Source organism: Clupea harengus, chromosome 13 (assembly GCF_900700415.2).
Source record: "Clupea harengus chromosome 13, Ch_v2.0.2, whole genome shotgun sequence".
Classification (NCBI taxonomy): domain Eukaryota; kingdom Metazoa; phylum Chordata; class Actinopteri; order Clupeiformes; family Clupeidae; genus Clupea; species Clupea harengus.
Window position 1 is genome coordinate 26,497,496 of NC_045164.1, and position 20,000 is coordinate 26,517,495.

General features: G+C 45.6%; 2 protein-coding genes across 5 annotated transcripts in view; both read right to left on the bottom strand.

Moving 5' to 3' along the window:
* Positions 1-9,262, bottom strand: part of zswim8 (zinc finger, SWIM-type containing 8) — a 42,006-nt gene extending 32,744 nt beyond the window's left edge. For all 4 annotated transcript variants that reach the window (XM_031578632.2, XM_031578631.2, XM_031578630.2 and 1 more), the window contains exons 1-4: positions 8,824-9,262; positions 7,166-7,386; positions 2,035-2,188; positions 1,309-1,403 (exon numbers count right to left, since the gene is read on the bottom strand). In XM_031578632.2, coding sequence (XP_031434492.1) covers positions 1,309-1,403; positions 2,035-2,188; positions 7,166-7,343 — 427 coding nt within the window. In that variant the 5' untranslated portion in view covers positions 7,344-7,386; positions 8,824-9,262. The remainder of the gene's footprint in view (positions 1-1,308; positions 1,404-2,034; positions 2,189-7,165; positions 7,387-8,823) is intronic.
* Positions 9,263-13,316: 4,054 nt separating this feature from the next.
* si:ch211-51a6.2 (neurotrypsin) overlaps positions 13,317-20,000 on the bottom strand; it is a 23,463-nt gene continuing 16,779 nt past the window's right edge. The window contains exons 8-14 of the mRNA XM_031579184.2: positions 19,443-19,584; positions 18,835-19,049; positions 17,730-17,871; positions 15,561-15,839; positions 15,185-15,307; positions 14,013-14,293; positions 13,317-13,673 (exon numbers count right to left, since the gene is read on the bottom strand). Of these exons, the coding sequence (XP_031435044.1) occupies positions 13,354-13,673; positions 14,013-14,293; positions 15,185-15,307; positions 15,561-15,839; positions 17,730-17,871; positions 18,835-19,049; positions 19,443-19,584 (1,502 nt within the window). The 3' untranslated portion in view covers positions 13,317-13,353. The remainder of the gene's footprint in view (positions 13,674-14,012; positions 14,294-15,184; positions 15,308-15,560; positions 15,840-17,729; positions 17,872-18,834; positions 19,050-19,442; positions 19,585-20,000) is intronic.

Genomic DNA, 20,000 nt, shown 5'->3' on the forward strand with positions numbered 1-20,000 from the left:
CCTGGGCCCGCGCTCTGCCAGCGCAATAAAGCCAGATAAACCTGGCTCCCCTCCCCTTCCCTCCGCTCCCCTCCGCTCCGCTCCGCTCCGAGCGCGATACCGTACTATGACGGGCGCCAGGCCACAGAAAGGGAAGGTGAAGGTGAAGTCATGTGAGGCGTGGAAGCCACAGATCTGCTTACGGTTGAAAGTGAGGGACACGGCTCTTTGGGGTGTTGCCTCTGATAGTTAGTCTTTTTTGGACAAGGGAAGTAACCTGCCCTTTGCAATCATGGAAGCAAAATGTTGACTGACGTGTGTCTTTTTCCTAGAAGTATGCTTACCCTAAGTGAAGGTTTGAAATGTTGTATGGATATTGGGACTTCCTAATTATCAAACCAAGTCAAACCCCATTCTATGCATAAACAACAACACTATTTTGTACTTGCTTGTTAAAGACACCAAATATCTGTGTTTTCTTACGGCAGATGTTGGTGGCATGTAGGAAAAGTGACTGGCATACAAAGACTCGCACACTACCTGCAATCACTGTGCTAAAGTAAGGGTGAACGACACAACGCATGCAACCGCAGCTATGCTACATGCACGGGAGCCAGACTAGCTACACCTGCTATTTACATGCAGTAAATGTGCCTTACAAGTCTGTCATTGCTGCACACGTGTGTCTCTAGCTAACGTCACAAATTACAGAGTGTGATGCCTTGGCGGTAGGGATATTGAGATGAACAGTTCTGCAGTTATTCTCGGTGATAAATCACACCACTTTGAAGTCGGTACTTTAAAACCGTGTCAGGCCGTGTGAATATAGGCCAAGTGGAGTACTCTAAAATGACATGCATCCTATTCTGTCCAACGTACTCTGGTATTTACTCCCGCTGGCATTCAGAATGTTATTAGTGGATACTCCCGTAGCGCATCTGTTTTGCTTCCCTGCTAAGTGCTTAGACAAGTTGCGCTGTTGCACGTGTGACTGTGGTTAAGCTACACAGTCAGGATGCGAGAGGAACGTGCCATGCCTGCATTGTTGAAACAGAATATAATTGACATAACCATGAATAAATTCACCGCGACATCAGGCCTACCTGGGTGTGTGTGTGTGTGTCCTGTGTCGTCTCCATATATGCACATGTGTGTTCCAGTGTGTCGTGTGTGCCATTAAAAACCTGACAAAGGTCTTAATTATTATTATGAAACCGTGCTTATTTCTTTCACAATTGACCGTGCCGTGCCACCTGATTTCAAACTGTGGCTTTGCTACTCGGACGTGTGAGGGTAACATAACTGGCCCGGGCGGTGCGACCCACTCACCAATCTGCAGGGGGTCTCTCACAGCCTTTATCCTGTAGAGCTGTTCCCCTCGTTGAAATTCATCCGGACTCCCATTGGCCAGACAGGAGTACAGCCTGGAGAGGGGAGAGGGGAGAGGGGAGAGGGGGAGAGGGGAGAGGGGGAGAGGGGGTCAAAGGTCATGGCAAAATAGCTTCTTGAGCTGCCCTGTCCTGGCTAGGCATTATTGCAAACCACAATGGGGAGGCCAACTGCCAGCACACTACACATGTCCGGAGGCGGCGATGTAAGTAGATGCCCACATGGTGTCGACTGCTTTTATAATTATCAACCCAGTGGATCTTTTCAGTCAGTTTCACTTCCCTTCTGCAAGCATTACATTTACATTTAGTCATTTAGCAGACGCTTTTATCCAAAGCGACTTACAAGGTATACACATTTTACATTTTACATTTACACTGATGGCACACTGCACATCAGGAGCAATTAGGGGTTCGGTGTCTTGCTCAAGGACGCTTCGACAGGGAATTGAACTAGCAACCTTCTGATTACTATACGACTTCTCTACCTCCTGTACCACTCTCGCCTGTCGCTCTCTCTCCTTCAGTCTCTCTCTCTCTCTCCTTCAGTCTCTCTCTCTCTCTCTCTCTCTCTCAAACATCAGCAAACATCAGTCACCATAAAACATCCATCCAAAACATCCATCCAAAACATCCCGTCAAGGACACTGAACGGTTCCGTCCCCACCTGATGTCTTCCTCGTTTTCCGGAAAGCTCCAGTAGGCGATGCGGAGCTGCAGCTGCTCGGGCACAGGTGGGTACACCTTCTCCACCACCTCAAACGGGATGTGGAACGCCACCTGCTTGGCAGACAGCTCCACCAGGGGGATTACCTGACCATCTGCACCAGAGGAGGAAAGAAAAAGAAGAAAGAAGAAGAAGAAAGAAGAAAGAAAGAAGAAATTAGATTGCTATGACAGAAAGCGTGACACATTGACTGATCACAAGAGAAAGGAGGGTGATTTTCATTACATACTGGGCAGCCAAAAAACTAAAACAGAAATGCAATCACCACCTTTAAATCTGAAACACAGTAAGCCCTCAAGAGGAAAAAAAAAAGAATAGTTCTTCCTTTCCAATGCACTCACACTAACACTCCCTCAACCCTCGGCCTACCTTTGTCTATATTAGGAATGAGGTTCAGTTATCTAAATGGTGCCATTCATCATCCCACTCACCAGCCATTGAGATTAATTCATCACTGATTAGGCCGGGGCAGGAGGACGGCAATAGAGCCGGTTAAAATGGATGGTTCTGCGGGCCTTACAGTCCATCTAAGTGGGACTGGCACCAGCTGCTCCGCTCATGATGGACATCACAGGGGATAGAGATCAGGACGGCTGCCAAGGCCGCCACAAGCACCACCCTCCTCCCCAGCCCCGGAAGGTCCCGGAAGGCCCCGGAAGGGCTTGGGTTTCCTGAGACGCTCTGGACTCGAATGACCTCGTGCTCTCAGACAGACGGAGCGGCACAACAACCAGTGACTTCAAAAACCAGATCGGACCACAGCTATAAAAACACCGAGCGCTTCAAGGACGAGCATTTCTTCAGGTCTAGGGCCAATCGGACAAAGTGCCGTTGACTAAGGGTTGTGCGGATGTGATTACATGCACAAACCTAAAAACCTCCATGCACCGCCAGGCAGATCCCTGAACATATAGATATCTGTGCTGGGGACTCTATAAAGATCCCTGAACATATAGATATCTGTGCTGAGAACTCCTTTAAAGGCACAGAGATCCCTGTACATATAGATATCTGTGCTGATCACTCCTATAAAGATCCCTGTACATATAGATATCTGTGCTGGGGACTCCTATAAAGATCCCTGTACATATAGATATCTGTGCTGAGAACTCCTTTAAAGGCACAGAGATCCCTGTACATATAGATATCTGTGCTGAGGCCTCCTATAAAGGCACAGAGATCCCTGTACATATAGATATCTGTGCTGAGAACTCCTTTAAAGGCACAGAGATCCCTGTACATATAGATATCTGTGCTGGGGACTTCTATAAAGATCCCTGTACATATAGATATCTGTGCTGTGGACTCCTATAAAGATCCCTGTACATATAGATATCTGTGCTGGGGACAGAGATCCCTGTTCATATAGATATCTGTGCTGAGGACTCTATAAAGGCACAGAGATCCCTGTACATATAGATATCTGTGCTGGGGACAGAGATCCCTGTACATATAGATATCTGTGCTGGGGACTCCTATAAAGATCCCTGTACATATAGATATCTGTGCTGAGGACTCTATATAGCCACAGAGATCCCTGTACATATAGATATCTGTGCTGGGGACAGAGATCCCTGTACATATAGATATCTGTGCTGTGGACTCCTATAAAGATCCCTGTTCATATAGATATCTGTGCTGAGGACTCTATAAAGGCACAGAGATCCCTGTAGATATCTGTGCTGGGGACGGAGATCCCTGTACATATAGATATCTGTGCTGGGGACTCCTATAAAGCCACAAAGACCGTGTGAGATGGTGGGGGGGGGGGGGGGGGGATGTATAATTAGATGAGGCAACAGCATTGCAATCCTTCCCATGGCCTTCTCTCAGTACTGCCAGTTTGAGTTTCAGGGCAGACACAGACCATAGGTAGCAATATCAATACAGATTGATCAGACGGAGGCAAGGCAATGCATCATCCAGAGAGGACAAAAGGCACACATGGAGAGCTACGATGAAAACCGCCAGACACACCCGTCAGGGACAAAATATTTAATGACAAATACTTTCACTTTAAATCACTTTCAGTGCTTCACACAAAGGATGGTGAAAGACCTTAAACTTTCATCATCGTTGTTGTTGGAATGCAATAAAGAAGTAGTGGACACTAGTGTGTAGGGGTGGGGGAAAAAATCGATTTTTCGATTTCTCTCGATTCTCTCTAGAACGATTCTGTCTCGATTCAGAAAAGTTCATAATCGATTTTTTAATAAAAAAAAAAATAAAAAAAATTTTACATTTTTTTTTTTTTTTTTTTACACATTCATTTTGTGTTGAAATGCAAGCTGCATCGATTGTTGCATTGTTCATTGAAAGTCATAATTGTGACAAGGGAAAGCTTTTTCTCTAATAAAAAATAGAGAAGGTAATTCATCTGTTGATTTTCTTTAATTATCAAACACAAAGTAGGAAGTGATTTGAGACTCTGAGTAGCAAACTCAGATGTTTTAAAAATCGACATGCATCGATAATCGTTTTATCGGTTTAGAATTGATAATCGATAATCGGTTTAGAATCGATAATCGGTGTAGAATCGATAATCGGTTTAGAATCGAATCGTTGACCACTGAATCGGAATCGAATCGGAATCGAATCGAATCGTGAGGTGCCAAGAGATTCCCACCCCTACTAGTGTGCTTCCACCTATCTGACCTCAGTGACCTGGCCCTCAAGAGTTTTCCAACCCAGGCCCTATGTTGGTAAACGATGACGTCACAGAGCACAAACAATGCATATTACATGGAAGTGTACACATAGCACTCTCGTTCTTTCCCCATACAAACACACTGAATGACTCCTTATAACAGGGTTAACTATGTGAGTCATGCAACGACTCCCTACCAAAGTGTCCTCAACTGACACCTCTCGAGGCAGGAGAGAACGGAGGCCACACTCTCTGAAAACGGCCATGAATGTGAGAGGGCAGCTGAGCCTCAATAGCGGCCATTGTGTCCCTCTGCCCCCTACTGCCAGCCACTGCCTGTGGGCATCTTTACATGGCATCTGCCACGCAGGTCGACTTCAGATGAGCCTATGGGTGAATCAGAGGCCAGAACGGTGAACCGAGAGGGGGGGGGGGGGGGCATGGGATACGAAGAGGGTGTGCTCTGAAATGTAACGTCATTTACAGTTTCAAGTTGTTGTCAAAGGGGTTCAATAGGGCAGCCTGGTACTTCAAGGGAAAAAAGGCTCCAGGTAATGGCTTAAAACAGACTCTTCTCAACAACAGCTGTTGTACAGACACACACACCTTCATGGTATGGGAGGTACACATGGGACACTTCTCTCTGTGCATGTGTGTTTTGGGTCTCAGTGTGTCAGACCATTTGTGTGTGTGTGTGTGTGTCTGTGTGTGTCTGTGTGTGTCTGTGTGTGTGTCTGTGTGTGTCTGTGTGTGTCTGTGTGTGTCTGTGTGTGTCTGTGTGTGTCTGTGTGTGTGTGTGTGTCTTTCATTAGTTGCATGGGGCCCAGGGTGTTCAGTGTGAGTCAGGTGGCAGAGTCACAGTCAGTCATACGATGACTAAATGCGGGCTGGCCAATGAGAGAGCACGTGAGGGACATCCAGCAGCTGGGCTTTTGTTTGGGCTCTGAGAAGGTGAAACACCGCCGAGTGTCTCACAAACGGGCGGCACGCTGCTGCCTCTCATGCAACAGGTCGCTCCAAAAAACTCAAAAAGCAAAAAGAAGGGAAAATAAAGAAAAATAAAAGGAAAATAAAAAAAGATGAATGCTACACCGCTGGCAGATGTTTGACAAGTAGTAAAAGTCTTAAATAACCAGAATCTCTCTGTTGCCAGATCAGGGGGAAGAGTGTTATAAACAGTTCTGAACTGGAGCTGAGGGAAAGGGGGGGGGGATGGGATTTGGCTGCTGGTTAAGTCTGCTGTGCAAGATCAGCAGCATTATGCAGCTTCAAAAAATACGGGGGTTTATTGCCTAACCAAAATCCCCTGCTCTGAAGCAGTGACCTGCATAAGACAAAGCTCTTTTTACAGGGACGGGGGAGGCACCAAACACCCACCACTCCTTCGATCCAAGACTACCACACACATGGCCCCCTTCTTCCCAATCCAAGACTACCACACATGGCCTCCCCCTCCCCAGGAACCCCCACCCTACTCTCCTGGCAGGGTCTCCAAACAGGAACCCCCACAACCACCACCCTACTCTCCTTGCAGCGTCTCCAAGCACACACACACACACACACACACACACACAACTAAAACCTGGTGAGGTCTCCCTGGGTCCAGTCGTACTGTCCAGAGGGGACGCCTAGTCTGGCAGACACTTCAGACGTGTCTCTGGCAGCACCAGGAATCTCAACAACCCCGGTGAGCGCCGTGGGCCGGCTTTATCACACAATGGCTGAAGGGGGGGGAGGGTTGCTCTTACAACCAAAACAAAGTGCAGCAGCCACAGAGTATCTTCTTCTCTATGGGTGACTGGAGGATGAATTCAAGAACAGTAAATAAACAGACATGTTGGCAGAAAGGAAAAGTTGTGTTTGGGTCCAGATGATCAAAGGGGGGGGGGGGGGGGGGGGCAGACGTGTCAATGGAAAAATGCCATTTATACAGCTTCAATTTTTACAGTTGGATGCACATTCTGGTGAATGACTCATAATTGCACGAGGTCAATTTGTGTAATCAAGGCTGGGAATCAGATCAAAACTACAATCAAAAAAAGTCTGCAACTCATAAGACCTGGAATTTAGGAACGAAAATCCAGGTTATCAGAATTTTGCCAAACTAAGAGCTGGAGCCATGGGGGGCTACCCCCTGAGATAAGACACTTGGTCTAATCGCACCCCAGGATAGGCTCACCCCAGGATAGGCTAACCCCAGGATAGGCTCACTTTTGCAGCAAAATGCAGCTGCTCAGTAGAGTAGAGATGCAAGTCATATAATGAATTATGTTTATGAATAGATATCGGATTCTTTTAAAGTGAATGTCTGAGAAACCCACTATGATATTAATAATTTCAGAGGAATAATACTGTGACATCACTTTCCCCATTCAAACTTAAAACATTCAAATGTTCACACCACAACTACCTGTTCAAACTCACCTTTGATCTTTACTGTGGGAGAATTGGGCCCAGCGGACTGTTTTCTCCACCCTCTCCAGTTCTGACAGAGACTTTCTGCCTCGGATATGAAGGAGCATAGCGAGTCCTCTTCAAACCGGTCGGAGTCTTCGAAGGAGAACCGCTCTCCGTCTTCCCACTCCGCGAACATTAATTCCATTACATCCACTGAGTACGACTTTGCAAACTAAGGACTGTGAACCCTTGACACAAAAATAAAAAAAAGTACAACTTTCAACTGACAGAGTGCACGGGAGAAACACACTTGCAGTGGACTCCAGTTTTAGTGGGGGAGGGGTGTCACACCACAACCAAAACACTGCAGGGAGGAAACTCTCAACAGCCCTCGACGAAAAATGTAGTTCTCTCAGTCCTCCTAATTTTGAGAGTTTGTCTGTTCTAGGAATAAAACGCGTGTGTGTTATAAACATCTGCCTTTTTCACATTTCATGAAGAATGACAAGCAGACAAAATGTAAAGCTAAACCTATTTATTCACTATCTGGTTTACACGACCCCTTTTCACAATGCTTTCCTATCCTATCTATTAACAAGAAAGCTCCGGTCGTCGTGTATGGAAAATGAAGAATATTAAATAAATAACTGTAAGAGCAACAGGCCTTTTAGTCGAAACACCCTAACCTACAATGAGAAAAAAAATCTGTCTAATGACTTTTAGATGTACACGTAAGTACATGTCGTCTATTAAAGAAAGTAACACGTTCCGTTCTCACAAGACCATTTTCAAATTGGACCCCAAGTGATAAGGCAGTGCTAAGATAGTGGGGCAGTGTCTCAACACCCCCCGTTTACTTATGTTTTCTAATAGAGTATCCGCTGTTAGAAACTCCGCTTTGACAGCTGTGACTTCATTTGTTTCTTAAAGGATCATTACCTTCTATAGAAATGTTAAATATAGAAATAATATGAGCCGTGTCGAAAAATCTTTAAATCGTCAGGATCACCATACAAGCAGAATCGCCCTGGTTCTTTTTCATTCAGCTGAGTTAAGCTGCTCTGCCTTGTGTTCTATAGAAAGAGTATTCCAAAGCTAGCCAAGTTAGCCAGCTAGCTAGTACCTTCAAGGTAAACTGCCTATTCCTTTCCTTGCCGGTGTTCACTTTTAGTCATCCATACCAATGCATTATGAGTACATCAATGTTTGATTCTTTACATAAGCGGAAACTTGTACAGCTTTGGAGCAAAAACAGTTAGCCTCCTTGGCCATTACAGGCTAAACATAATAGAAACAAGCTATGTGGCTAGCTAGCTAAACTAGCCAATAGTTGTTGGCTGGTTAGCTAGCTTGGTAAACACAAATACAACACAGAATGCCAACAGATGTCAATGTATGTCAACTTTGATTTTATACATATGTTAAGGTGATTAAATATAGTAATTATGCGTTAAAACCCTTCGCCATGAAATATAATGGTCATAATCCTACCCAATACCAATACCCCCAACTGTAGTTGCTGAAAACAAACGGTTCGCTGTTTATACTGACATGTCTGCGTTAAATGTCAGTACATCCTGAATAGAGAAAACTAAACAATACTATTTAATAAGGGTACTAACCAATTATGTACAGCTCATTTAATTATCAATGCAATTTTTTCGCAATGTATGCTAATGTTTTACCCTCTCGTATTTCTCTTCCTTTGTATTTTTAAAAGCTTGTCTTTCGTTCGCTCGATCTTCCCCAAGTTCCCGTCAAATCCTTGTCTTGACATGAATAAAAGGCACGGTCTGTTCTTCAGATGTACACCAGTGTCCGTGCCGGTTTTCAGCACTGTCTTTGTGCCACCGAAAGAAGCCGGGATCCCCAAATTGTGTCCTCAGTCCCCCCTTCACTCTCTTTCTCTCCGGTAGGGAAGATGGCCCTCTAGCACTCGTAAGCTTCAGCGGAGTATCCCCTATCAGCTGATCCCAACTTCCGTCTTACATTTGCTGCTGTTAATGGTAGGTTTACGGTCCGTGAACTAACGTTAGTCTTTTCACATCAGGAACGTTTCGGAATTCGACTATTTTAAAATTACGAAAATAATAACCTTAATAATGTGGAACTAAACAAAAGTCACGAAATTCAGATCATTTAAACAGGGGATTTCTGGTTAAAAGCTATAAGGTGTCATGTCCTGTCAACGTAAACAAGAAGTAGCTTAGCTTGCTTTGCTCACAAACGAACCTTGAAATTAAGAAGCTACTAACGTTACTGTAGCCAATTTGTTTCTGTTACTTTCTGATCTCAGTCAAGAGTTATATGTTATAAGAAATGTAGATGACAGAATTAATGATTTTGATTAATGATTTGGTTTTTTTAAACCAAATGTACAAGGTTACACTTTGATGTGTGTCATGCTGTTTGCACATTCACTTTCAAGATATACTTATTTATGGTAAAATAAAGTTCATGTGAATAGTCTATGTATTAGATTGATTAAAGGTAAAGTTAGCCATTTTAATTTATGATATTGTTTATTATGTTTGGTAAAAATGTCCCTCTCATCCTTGCAGCTATTTTAGTCTAGCCTTGCTACTCTAAGGACAAAGTGTTTGATCAGGATAGGACATATAATGTGGTTCTCTACAGCCTAACAATCAGGATGGTGTCAATCATTCCAGGCAGCCATAGTCATGCAATACTATTGGTATGGCAGTATTGAAATGGTATGGATTGCTGAAGATCGGGTTTCAGTAAACGACAGTTCAAAGTCAGGTACGACTTTCCCGTGAACAGTTAAATGATATGGCTGCCATCTGCCATAACAGGCCTGGTTTTTTTTCATTTTAAATAATGTGCTTTGAGTGTCATGAAAAGAAGAGTGTCATGGAGAGAAACCCTTATCATAATAACATATTTCTGGAAGGCAATATGGCTGATATTCACATTCAGTGCATTATGTTGAGCTATTAGCATCATAAAGCTTTGTGATGATCACATGTGCCCCATTCAAGGACACGTATAATGGGGTCCAGTGTTCTTTAGCTTCAGCATGTGAAATATGCACATGTAATGAATTTTCTTGTCATTGCCACTAGCGGTGATAACTCATAGAACACAGTCTTTCTGGGACCTCACTTTACTAGCCTTGATAGACTTTAAACTCTGCATGTTTTATTTTATTTTCCGTGTAGCTATTTTTTTCCATGACCCCATGATCGTTGCAACACAGCAGTCTCAGTATATGAAGGCCAGTATATGAAGGCACCAAACCCTACTCAGCAAGTCCCTGGTGCAAATGCAATTGCCGAAGGCACTGATGCTTTTAACAATGCAATTGAATTGATTTCCATTAAATTAGGTTTACTGCTCTTTGCCTATTGTCCCCCGTCAGATTAATTCTTCCCTCTATTGTTGAAGCGCAGTCACAGCATGAAGTTCCTCGTGATTTCGCTAGGGGGCACAGTTGGTGTAATAATACAATTATAATAACAATGTAATAAGCTATTAAAAAGTGATGAAATTGCTGGCCGGAAGAATACACCCTCCAACCCTGAAGAGTAATGATTACACGCTATGACAATGTAAGTAAAACACATCATAAAAAGAAAAATAGGAATAGAATTAGCATTTTTCTCTCATTTCAAAGAATAGCCCCAATTTGCATTGTATTTGTTTGAATGCATATATTGTATAGAGGAAAATGACATATGTATTGCCATACCGTCAGATTTATCTCCCTGTATTGAAACTCTCACTGCAGAGTTTACCCAGGGCATGAGGGAAGCATGTGGTTATTGTTATGAAAGGAAAGAAGGAAACTCTTTGGCTCGAGGGAAGAGGGAGCGTCGGGGGTACATATGCACGGGTGTAGACTTGAACTTTGACCTGTAGGTTTTATTGAGTTATTTTATATTCCCATCTTTAGAACATACTAGATCATGTTCAATGAATATTACATATCGAACTATCCTTCTGGAGAAAAAAAAAACACTTAACGGAACATTCCACTTGATATACATTTAATATGGGGGGACCCTGTAATGAGATGGCACACTTGCAACACCGAGGACAAGAAAAAGGGACAGTTTTGCACCACGGACGTGGCCTATATACACTACTACTGTGCGTTACCAGTGTGATGGTCTTAAAATGACCTGGACAGGAGAAGAGAGGTGAAATGAAAGACCTCATACCTACATCTGGTCCTGAGATTTACATGCATGGCTTTAACTCTGGGATACAGCACTTGTATCTCCACATTAAACTTTAACTCTGGGATACAGCACTTGTATCTCCACATCAAACTGCTCTGTGTGACACGTCCTACAGTCATACCACCTCTTCTGACAATGAGATAGTGGGCTGAACACAAGAACAAATGGAATCCATTCATTAGAGGAGAATAGTTTTCAAGTTAAGCCAATGTTATTTTGAAATAAGTTCAATACAGGTCATTTCTTAACATGCTGGAGGGTTGACCGACCAGCAGGTTGACTGAAGAATGATCTCAAATGTACACGCATATGACACGTTCGCCCTCTTAGAATGGCATTTAAAGTGACGCTGAAGAAGAGCACACAATATTTCTCTATTCAACATTGCATTCCTGTACCATGAAATAGCCACAATCTTGGACGAAGAAACCAAAAGAGATCAATGGCTTCCTGACCTTTAAGGTCAATAAAGTACAACTGAACATTTACAATAAAACACAATAGACCAGTGGTTCCTAAGGCCTGCCATGAAAGGTTTGGTAATCACTGCTAGAGACAATATCATGCATTTCCATAACCTTAAATATGCAAGTCACAAAATACTACAGAATGAAATGGATCCTGTCTATAATCATTGTCCCACCTACAAAACGTTGATGAGAGCATTTCTGTCTACCCCGTGAGTAAAAGCATGTTCTCCATATGACATAATATTCCCAGGTCTCTGTTCCAGTTCAATGACCAACGCATCCTTTAAAAAGTCATTTTTCATATGATGGAATTTTGTGTATTTGTCTGGAATAATAGAACCTTAGTGAGCTGTTGATGGCTGAGAGTGATATACACTTGTAGTATAGTGAGCTGTTATTGGCTGAGAGTGATATACACTTGTAGTATAGTGAGCTGTTATTGGCTGAGAGTGATATACACTTGTAGTATAGTAAGCTGTTATTGGCTGAGAGTGATATACGCTTGTAGTAACACTCACTCACTACCCAGGTGCAAATGATATGGAATGTAACACAAACAAAGTAAAAAAATGTACTTCAAGTTCAGAAACATTGTACCCTCTCGTATCATACACTACAATGGCTTACACTCATGGGGCACGTAATGTGTCCAGCAAATAAATATGATGGAAATATACAATAATCATTTGGCATTGACGTTCATTTGAACAGCGTGTATCAAGAATGTACCAGCAGTCTCTCTCCACGGTGTCTCTCACTTTCCCACTGAGGACATCAACTATGTTCAGAAACGCACAGAATGAGGACGGAACCACAGTACAGGCACACACGGAGAAGAGCCTAAGACACCGAGCTGAGCTGAGCACTGATAGAGCACAAGATGGATAGAAGCATCTGAGTTAAAGGACGGGATGAGTCCCCCCCCGGGTCCCTGGGTCCTGGGTCCTGGGCAGGGGTGGAACATGTGGCGAGATATAGCAGATAGCAGCTCGGGATACATGCAGAGCAGGAGTGTGGCTGGAGCTATTTAAAGGCCAAGTTCACTGTCTTACTGCTCGTGATCAACTTTCTTCGACCCTCAGACCCTCAGAAATGCAACACCGCACCCGCCAATGACACCCCCCTGGGACTCGAACTCTGCATGAAACTCATCCACAGATGCTTTTGGTTGTGGTGCGGGGGATCGTGCGGATTTAATGCAACTGTTGTCATCTCGGCAGAGTCAATCATTCCTGCTAGTGACCTCCTCTTTCCTGCGGAAACCTGACTGTGTTTTTCTCTGTGTGTGTGTGTGTGTGTGTGTGTGTGTGTGTGTGTGTGTGTGTGTGTCAGCACCGAAGAGAGCTACTCAACAGTTGTGTCTTTGCATGAGCACGGTGTGGTGAGCTTAGCTGAAGGGAAAGCTTCGGGAGGTAAAGTGGCATGAAGCAGACGCCCAGTGGGAGGACAGATACCCCGTTCCTCCCTGCCCGAGACCCCAGTCCCCCCCCCCCCCCACACAGCAGTGAGGTCGCGGCATCACCTCATCGCCGTGGAAACCTCAGATCTTTGCTAAGCTGTGGGTCTCTTTCTCAATCCAGCGCAGGAATCTGCTGACCCGCGTGTAAACGCCAGGATAGGTGGGGTCACCGCAGCCGTGACCCCAAGATATGACCCCCGTTAGCACCCAGCGACCACCCTCGTCCTGGCACACCAGTGGACCCCCACTGTCTCCCTGGCAACTGTCCACTCGCCGGCGGTCCGACAGGCTGCCTGCACACATCATGCGACTGGTGAAACGGTTGCCATAGCGCTTCTTACACTTCCAAGAGGGCAGCAGGGGAACCCAGGCCTGCAGAAGCGTACGGGAGTACTCCGAATCTAAGAGAGAGAAAGAGGGTGCAAAACGAGATGAAGACAAGGTAAGGAACAGAGGCAAGGTCATACACTTAAGCTAAGCGATGGCAGATTAAAATACCCTGATTGTTGGCAATCCTCTCCACTCATGAGAAACAGGTACATTTCCCCTTCAGCACTGAACACTTTTTCACACTTACATATTTAATCTGTATGAAATGTTAATGAAAAGGTTAACGTTAGTGAAGAGGTTAATGAAAATGATCAACCTAAATGGGTTAAACCCAGTTCTCCAAGGGCCGAAGAGCTAGAATACTGAACAAATGCCAATCCATGCTGTGGTCTGTCGTCCTGCCTCAGTACCTGAGATGCCCCAGCCCGTGATGACACAAGCCGCAGGCCTCTTGACCTTCTTGCTGCTGAGGGTGGGCAGGCAGGCGGCGTTGGTGTGGGGGTTGAAGCCCACGCAGGTCCCCTCGGAGCCCTTGAGTTTGAGCAGGGCGATGTCGTACTCCCAGCCCTGGCTCTGGTACTTCCGGTGAATCACGATGCGCTCGGGGGTGAGGCTGCGCTCAAAGTCGTCCCGCTCCACCGTGTGGTAGTCCCCCAGCCGCACCACGTAGCGGGACGGGTCGCTGCCGAACCTGGGAGAGAGGAACAGAGAGAGAGAGAGAGAGAGAGAGAGAGAGAGAGAGGTACAGAGAGAGAGAGAGAGAGAGAGGTACAGAGAGAGGGAGAGAGAGAGAGGTACAGAGAGAGAGGTACAGAGAGAGAGAGAGAGAGACAGAGAGAGAGAGAGGTACAGAGAGGTACAGAAAGGTACAGAGAGAGAGAGAGAGAGAGGTACAGAGAGGTACAGAGAGAGAGAGAGAGAGAGAGAGGTACAGAGAGAGAGAGAGAGAGAAAAGAGACATTCTCACGTAAGAAAAAGCCGAGCTCCCCAGAAAGAACAACACAGCGAGTGAAACTAAGATGAAACTAAGACGAGGCACCTCAGGGGGTGACCTGCCAACAACAACAGAGTGGGGATGGGAGTGAGTCCAACCGCAGGGTAAACACACTCCGCTCCGCGCAGGGGAAGAGGCATGGAAACATCTAAATGTGCCGAGCGTGAATGCACATGAAATTGACTGCAGCAGATTTGGCTGACCTTTCTTGCTCGAGAGCTTGCCTGCAGCGGGATTTCACTCGGGTCTTGCCTCAACTTATCTGGCCAGATGTTCCATACAGTTTTAAACAGCTCAATCAGGTGCGTTCCATTGGGGGTTTAGAATCTAGCATTACCAGGAGCAGTGGTGTAGTCTATTGGTATTTCACTTAAAAGTAGTAGTAGTACAGTCTGTAATTCTACTCCAATAAATTAGTTTGGTCTCTAATTAGTAGCCCAGAACAGGCCATAAACAGTTCCAGACAACCAACACGTTGTTGTTAAGCTCAAATAATAACCACCTTTCACCAGAATACCAGCGTACTGCATCTTTAACGCTTTCAACGCTATTAGTTGATAATTGACCACCAGATGTCCTCCCCCTCACCTCTTGAAGCAGTGGGCTGCGGTCACCACCCAGCAGGAGTTGATGAGGGTGGCTCCACACAGTGGATGGTTCCCCTTGGACTGCGACCTCAGCCACAGAGACACCTGCCATGGCCAATCCCCCCTGGAAAGATCAACACAAAAAGACTTTCCTTAAAAGAAGTTAATTAATTAAGTTAATTTAATTAGGTTTCGTTCACTAATGCCTTTATTAATTTAGTTCACTATTAGGTTACTTGCAAGTGAGACAATGTTCAGTCTGTGTCAGTATGACTGTGCATTACAGGGTTATGTTCTACATTGAGACAATGTTCGGTCTGTGTCAGTATGACTGTGCATTACAGGGTTCTGTTCTACATTGAGCTGTCGGCGGGTACCTGAGGGACTTATCCCCTCCGATGATCCTCCTTCTGCGGCGCTGTGTGTTTGGCCTAACACCGCAGACGGGCGCTGCCATGGCGCCGTCTCCCACGGGCGCGGTGACATAGTCACAGATGACCCCGGCGTCCTCGCTGTGGCGGCAGTCATGGGCATCATGCCCCTCAGCCTGGCACTCGCCCAGAGACGACTCTTTGCCCGTGCACCTCACGTTGTCCAGGAGGATGGGACCTTGGCCCTCCCCGAAATAGGCCATGGAGCGCGCCTTGGACACCCCTCTGAAAGATAGGTAGATAGATAGATAGATAGATAGATAGATAGGTAGATGGATAGATAGGTAGATAGATAGATAGATAGGTAGATGGATAGATAGATAGATAGATAGATAGATAGATAGATAGATAGATAGATAGATAGATAGATAGGTAGGTAGATAGATAGATAGATAGATAGATAGGTAGATGGATAGATAGGTAGATAGATAGATAGATAGATAGATAGATAGATAGATAGATAGATAGATAGATAGATAGATAGATGGATACTTTATTTATCCCGAGGGAAATTAAGGACATCCAGTAGCTTATACAACTCACAAACACACGTATACAGAAAACCACACACACATAGGGAGAACATGTTCAAAAGGAGTGGGGTGGTAACAGATACCAGAATGGGTCTGACCCTATGGTACAATATAAGGTTGGGACACGAAGCAGCATATCAGCCATAAGCTTGAATGTCAACTAATAAAAGGTCTAAATCCCAAGGAAGGATTCAAGCATGTGCTTGGACCATACATTGTCACAATTAGTGTACAATCACCTGTAACTACTTTATGAACTATAAATCACTGTGTTTTTGTTTCGCTTAGAATGAGCCCTTTATATCTACATAAGGAGGTGGTTCTCTTCCATGGAGGCCGCCATGTTTCTATAGTAGCCCAGAAGGGACAAACCAAAACACGGGCTCTAGAGATCTCTAGAGATAGCCTGCCCATCTTTATGGCAGTTGAGGGCCACCGTAGAGATGCTCTACACGCTTGGAAAGGGAGGGGTATTCAGTTGGTTGCAATTCAGCAACCTCACCACTAGATGCATCTGAATCCTACACAATGCACCTTTAATACCTCAGCACTAGATGCATCTGAATCCTACACACTGCACCTTTAATACCTCACTACTAGATGCATCTGAATCCTACACACTGCATCTTTAATACCTCACCACTAGATGCATCTGAATCCTACACACTGCGCCTTTAATACCTCACCACTAGATGCATCTGATTCCTACACACTGCACCTTTAATACCTCACCACTAGATGCATCTGAATCCTACACACTGCGCCTTTAATACCTCACCACTAGATGCATCTGAATCCTACACACTTCACCTTTAATACCTCCCCACTAGATGCATCTGAATCCTACACAATGCACCTTTAATACCTCACCACTAGATGAATCTGAATCCTACACAGTGCACCTTTAATACCTCACCACTAGATGCATCTGAATCCTAAACAGTGCACCTTTAATACCTCACCACTAGATGCATCTGAATCCTACACACTGCACCTTTAATACCTCAGCACTAGATGCATCTGAATCCTACACAGTGCACCTTTAATACCTCACCACTAGATGCATCTGAATCCTACACAGTGCACCTTTAATACCTCACCACTAGATGCATCTGAATCCTACACACTGCACCTTTAATAGACATATGTTGTGCATTCCTTGTTGTTTATTGTTTGTTAGAACTGCAATGCATTGAGTTAATCAGAAACACCTAAACTCCTCAGTCAGAGGAATCAGTATTCCATCCCATCAAGCGCCCTCTTTTGTTTTCCTCCTTTGATGTGTGTTGGCTGCACTGCGTCCACATGTGTGACGGATTGTTCCCCACTGGATGCCTCGACCCGCTAGCTGGAGGGAGGGAGGGAGGGAGTGAGGGAGTGAAGGAGGGAGGGAAGGAGGGAGGGAGGGAGGGAGGAAGGGAGGGAGAGAGTGAGTGAGGGAGGGAGAGAGGGAGGGAGTGAAGGAGGGAGGGAGGGAGTGAGTGAGGGAGGGAGTGAGTGAGGGAGTGAAGGAGGGAGAGAGGGAGGGAGAGAGGGAGGGAGGGAGGGAGGGGATGGAAACAGTGAGGAGGCCGTCACTTACACGAAGCCCAGCTGCCTGCACACCACCGTGGCGCTGACGTCATTCCAGCCGTCGTCACACACGCTGCCCCACTGGGCGCCCAGGAACACCTCCACACGGCCCTCCTTCCTGCTCTCGCCCGCCACCAGTCTCACCAGGGGCCCTGAGGGACCACGGCAGAAAGGGGGACATGGTGTTTAATGCATGCATACACTGTCATTACAGTCCATGTTGATGGAATGGTCAGGCAGCCGAATGCGTTTGTCTATATAGTGTATGTTCATGTCATATTGAATACAATTGTATTGATTCATGTAGCGCTATTAGCACAGCTTTTGACACTGATTGGCACATCTCAAGGCACTTTAGAGGACTCAAAGCCTGACCATCTTAGAGCAAGCACACAGGTGAGAATGTCAAGGGGAAAAAAACCTTTTAAAAGGAAAGAACCAAGACCATAATCCATCTTATAATGTGGAGTGATGTGTGTGTGTGCGATGAGTTGTGGTGTGTGGGGAGTGATGTGTGTGTGCGATGAGTTGTGGTGTGTGATCTGTGTGTGCGATGAGATGTGGTGTGTGGGGAGTGATGTGTGTGTGCGATGCGTTGTGGTGTGTGTCTGCTCTTACAGTACATCAGCACACATTAGGGATCTCTCTGCAGAGGCGGCCATTTTAGAGACCTATTCCAGCATGTCCTCTCCTGCTTCAAAATGTGACTAGGCTCTCTGACCAGGGCCCTACGCTGCGGCCATCTTCCTTATCTACCTGAGACAGGTGCTGCGGCCATCTTCCTTATCTACCTGAGACAGGCGCAGCCATCTTCCTTATCTACCTGAGACAGCCGCAGCCATCTTCCTTATCTACCTGAGACAGGCTGCGGCCATCTTCCTTATCTACCTGAGACAGCCGCAGCCATCTTCCTTATCTACCTGAGACAGGCTGCTGCCATCTTCCTTATCTACCTGAGACAGGCTGCGGCCATCTTCCTTATCTACCTGAGACAGCCGCAGCCATCTTCCTTATCTACCTGAGACAGGCTGCGGCCATCTTCCTTATCTACCTGAGACAGCCGCAGCCATCTTCCTTATCTACCTGAGACAGCCGCAGCCATCTTCCTTATCTACCTGAGACGGGCGCTGCGGCGGGGATCTCGTTGGCGTCTCCTCCTCTGTCGCACCGGACCGCCACGTCTTCGGAGTGTGAACAGTCATGGCGGCCCCACTCTGCATGGGCACAGTCCAGCAGCGAACTCTCTGCACCAGTGCACCGCACCTCATCCAGATAGATCAGCCCCGAGCCCTCGCCAAAACTGCCAATCGCCACCGACTCAGCTCGCCCTCTGGTGGTCAAAATGCAGTATTACGATCTGCACCACAGCCTCCACAACTGAAAAAAGTACAGATCGGCGGTGCCCAACCCTTTTATTTTACAAATTATATAGTTTTTCAAAACTTGGACCTTGGAGCATCCTGCACTTGATTTCATACAGAAAACCTTGATTTATTGCAACCCAGTGGTTGCAGTTCTATCAAAAAACAGTTTTAAGTGGGAGTGTTCCCTTTAATAAACATTCCAAAAGCCAATTTGATATGATATGGTGATACACTTGGACAACACAACAGTGAATCGTAGTGATACTTCTGGCTTACTTCAGGAGGTCAGGTGTAACCAGAGCTGTCACTAGGCCTACCTGAAGGAGGTCAGGTGTAACCACAGCTGCCACTAGGCCTACCTGAAGCCAAGCTGCCGACACACCACCTGGGGGTTGAGCTCCGTCCAGCTGTCGTCACACACCGTGCCCCAGTCCCCAGAGTGGTACACCTCCAGACGCCCCTCCCAGGGGCTGTCCCCGCCCACCAGCCTCACCACGCCATCTGAAAACCAGTAGCTTTCTTTCAGCTGTCAATCAAGCGCTTTGGAATACACAGGTGGAGCAGGTGAACTGGTGTCTCATGGGAACATAGAAAAAATAAAGTAGGCTAACGGAATATTTACTCAACATTAATATGATTATATGAATATTTACTGAACATTAATATGATTATATGAATATTTACTGAACATTAATATGATTATATGAATATTTACTCAACATTGCTATGATTACATGCATCCCATGAGCTGAGGAGCTTTTGAAATGGTGGGTTTGTTAGACCTCGATGTGACAAAGGGATGTGACGATGTGTGTGTATTCATGTGTAGGTGTGTGTGTTGGCTCAGTGCTGACACCTGTGTAGGGGTTGTGACGATGTGTGTGTGTGTTCATGTATAGGTGTGTGTGTTGGTTCAG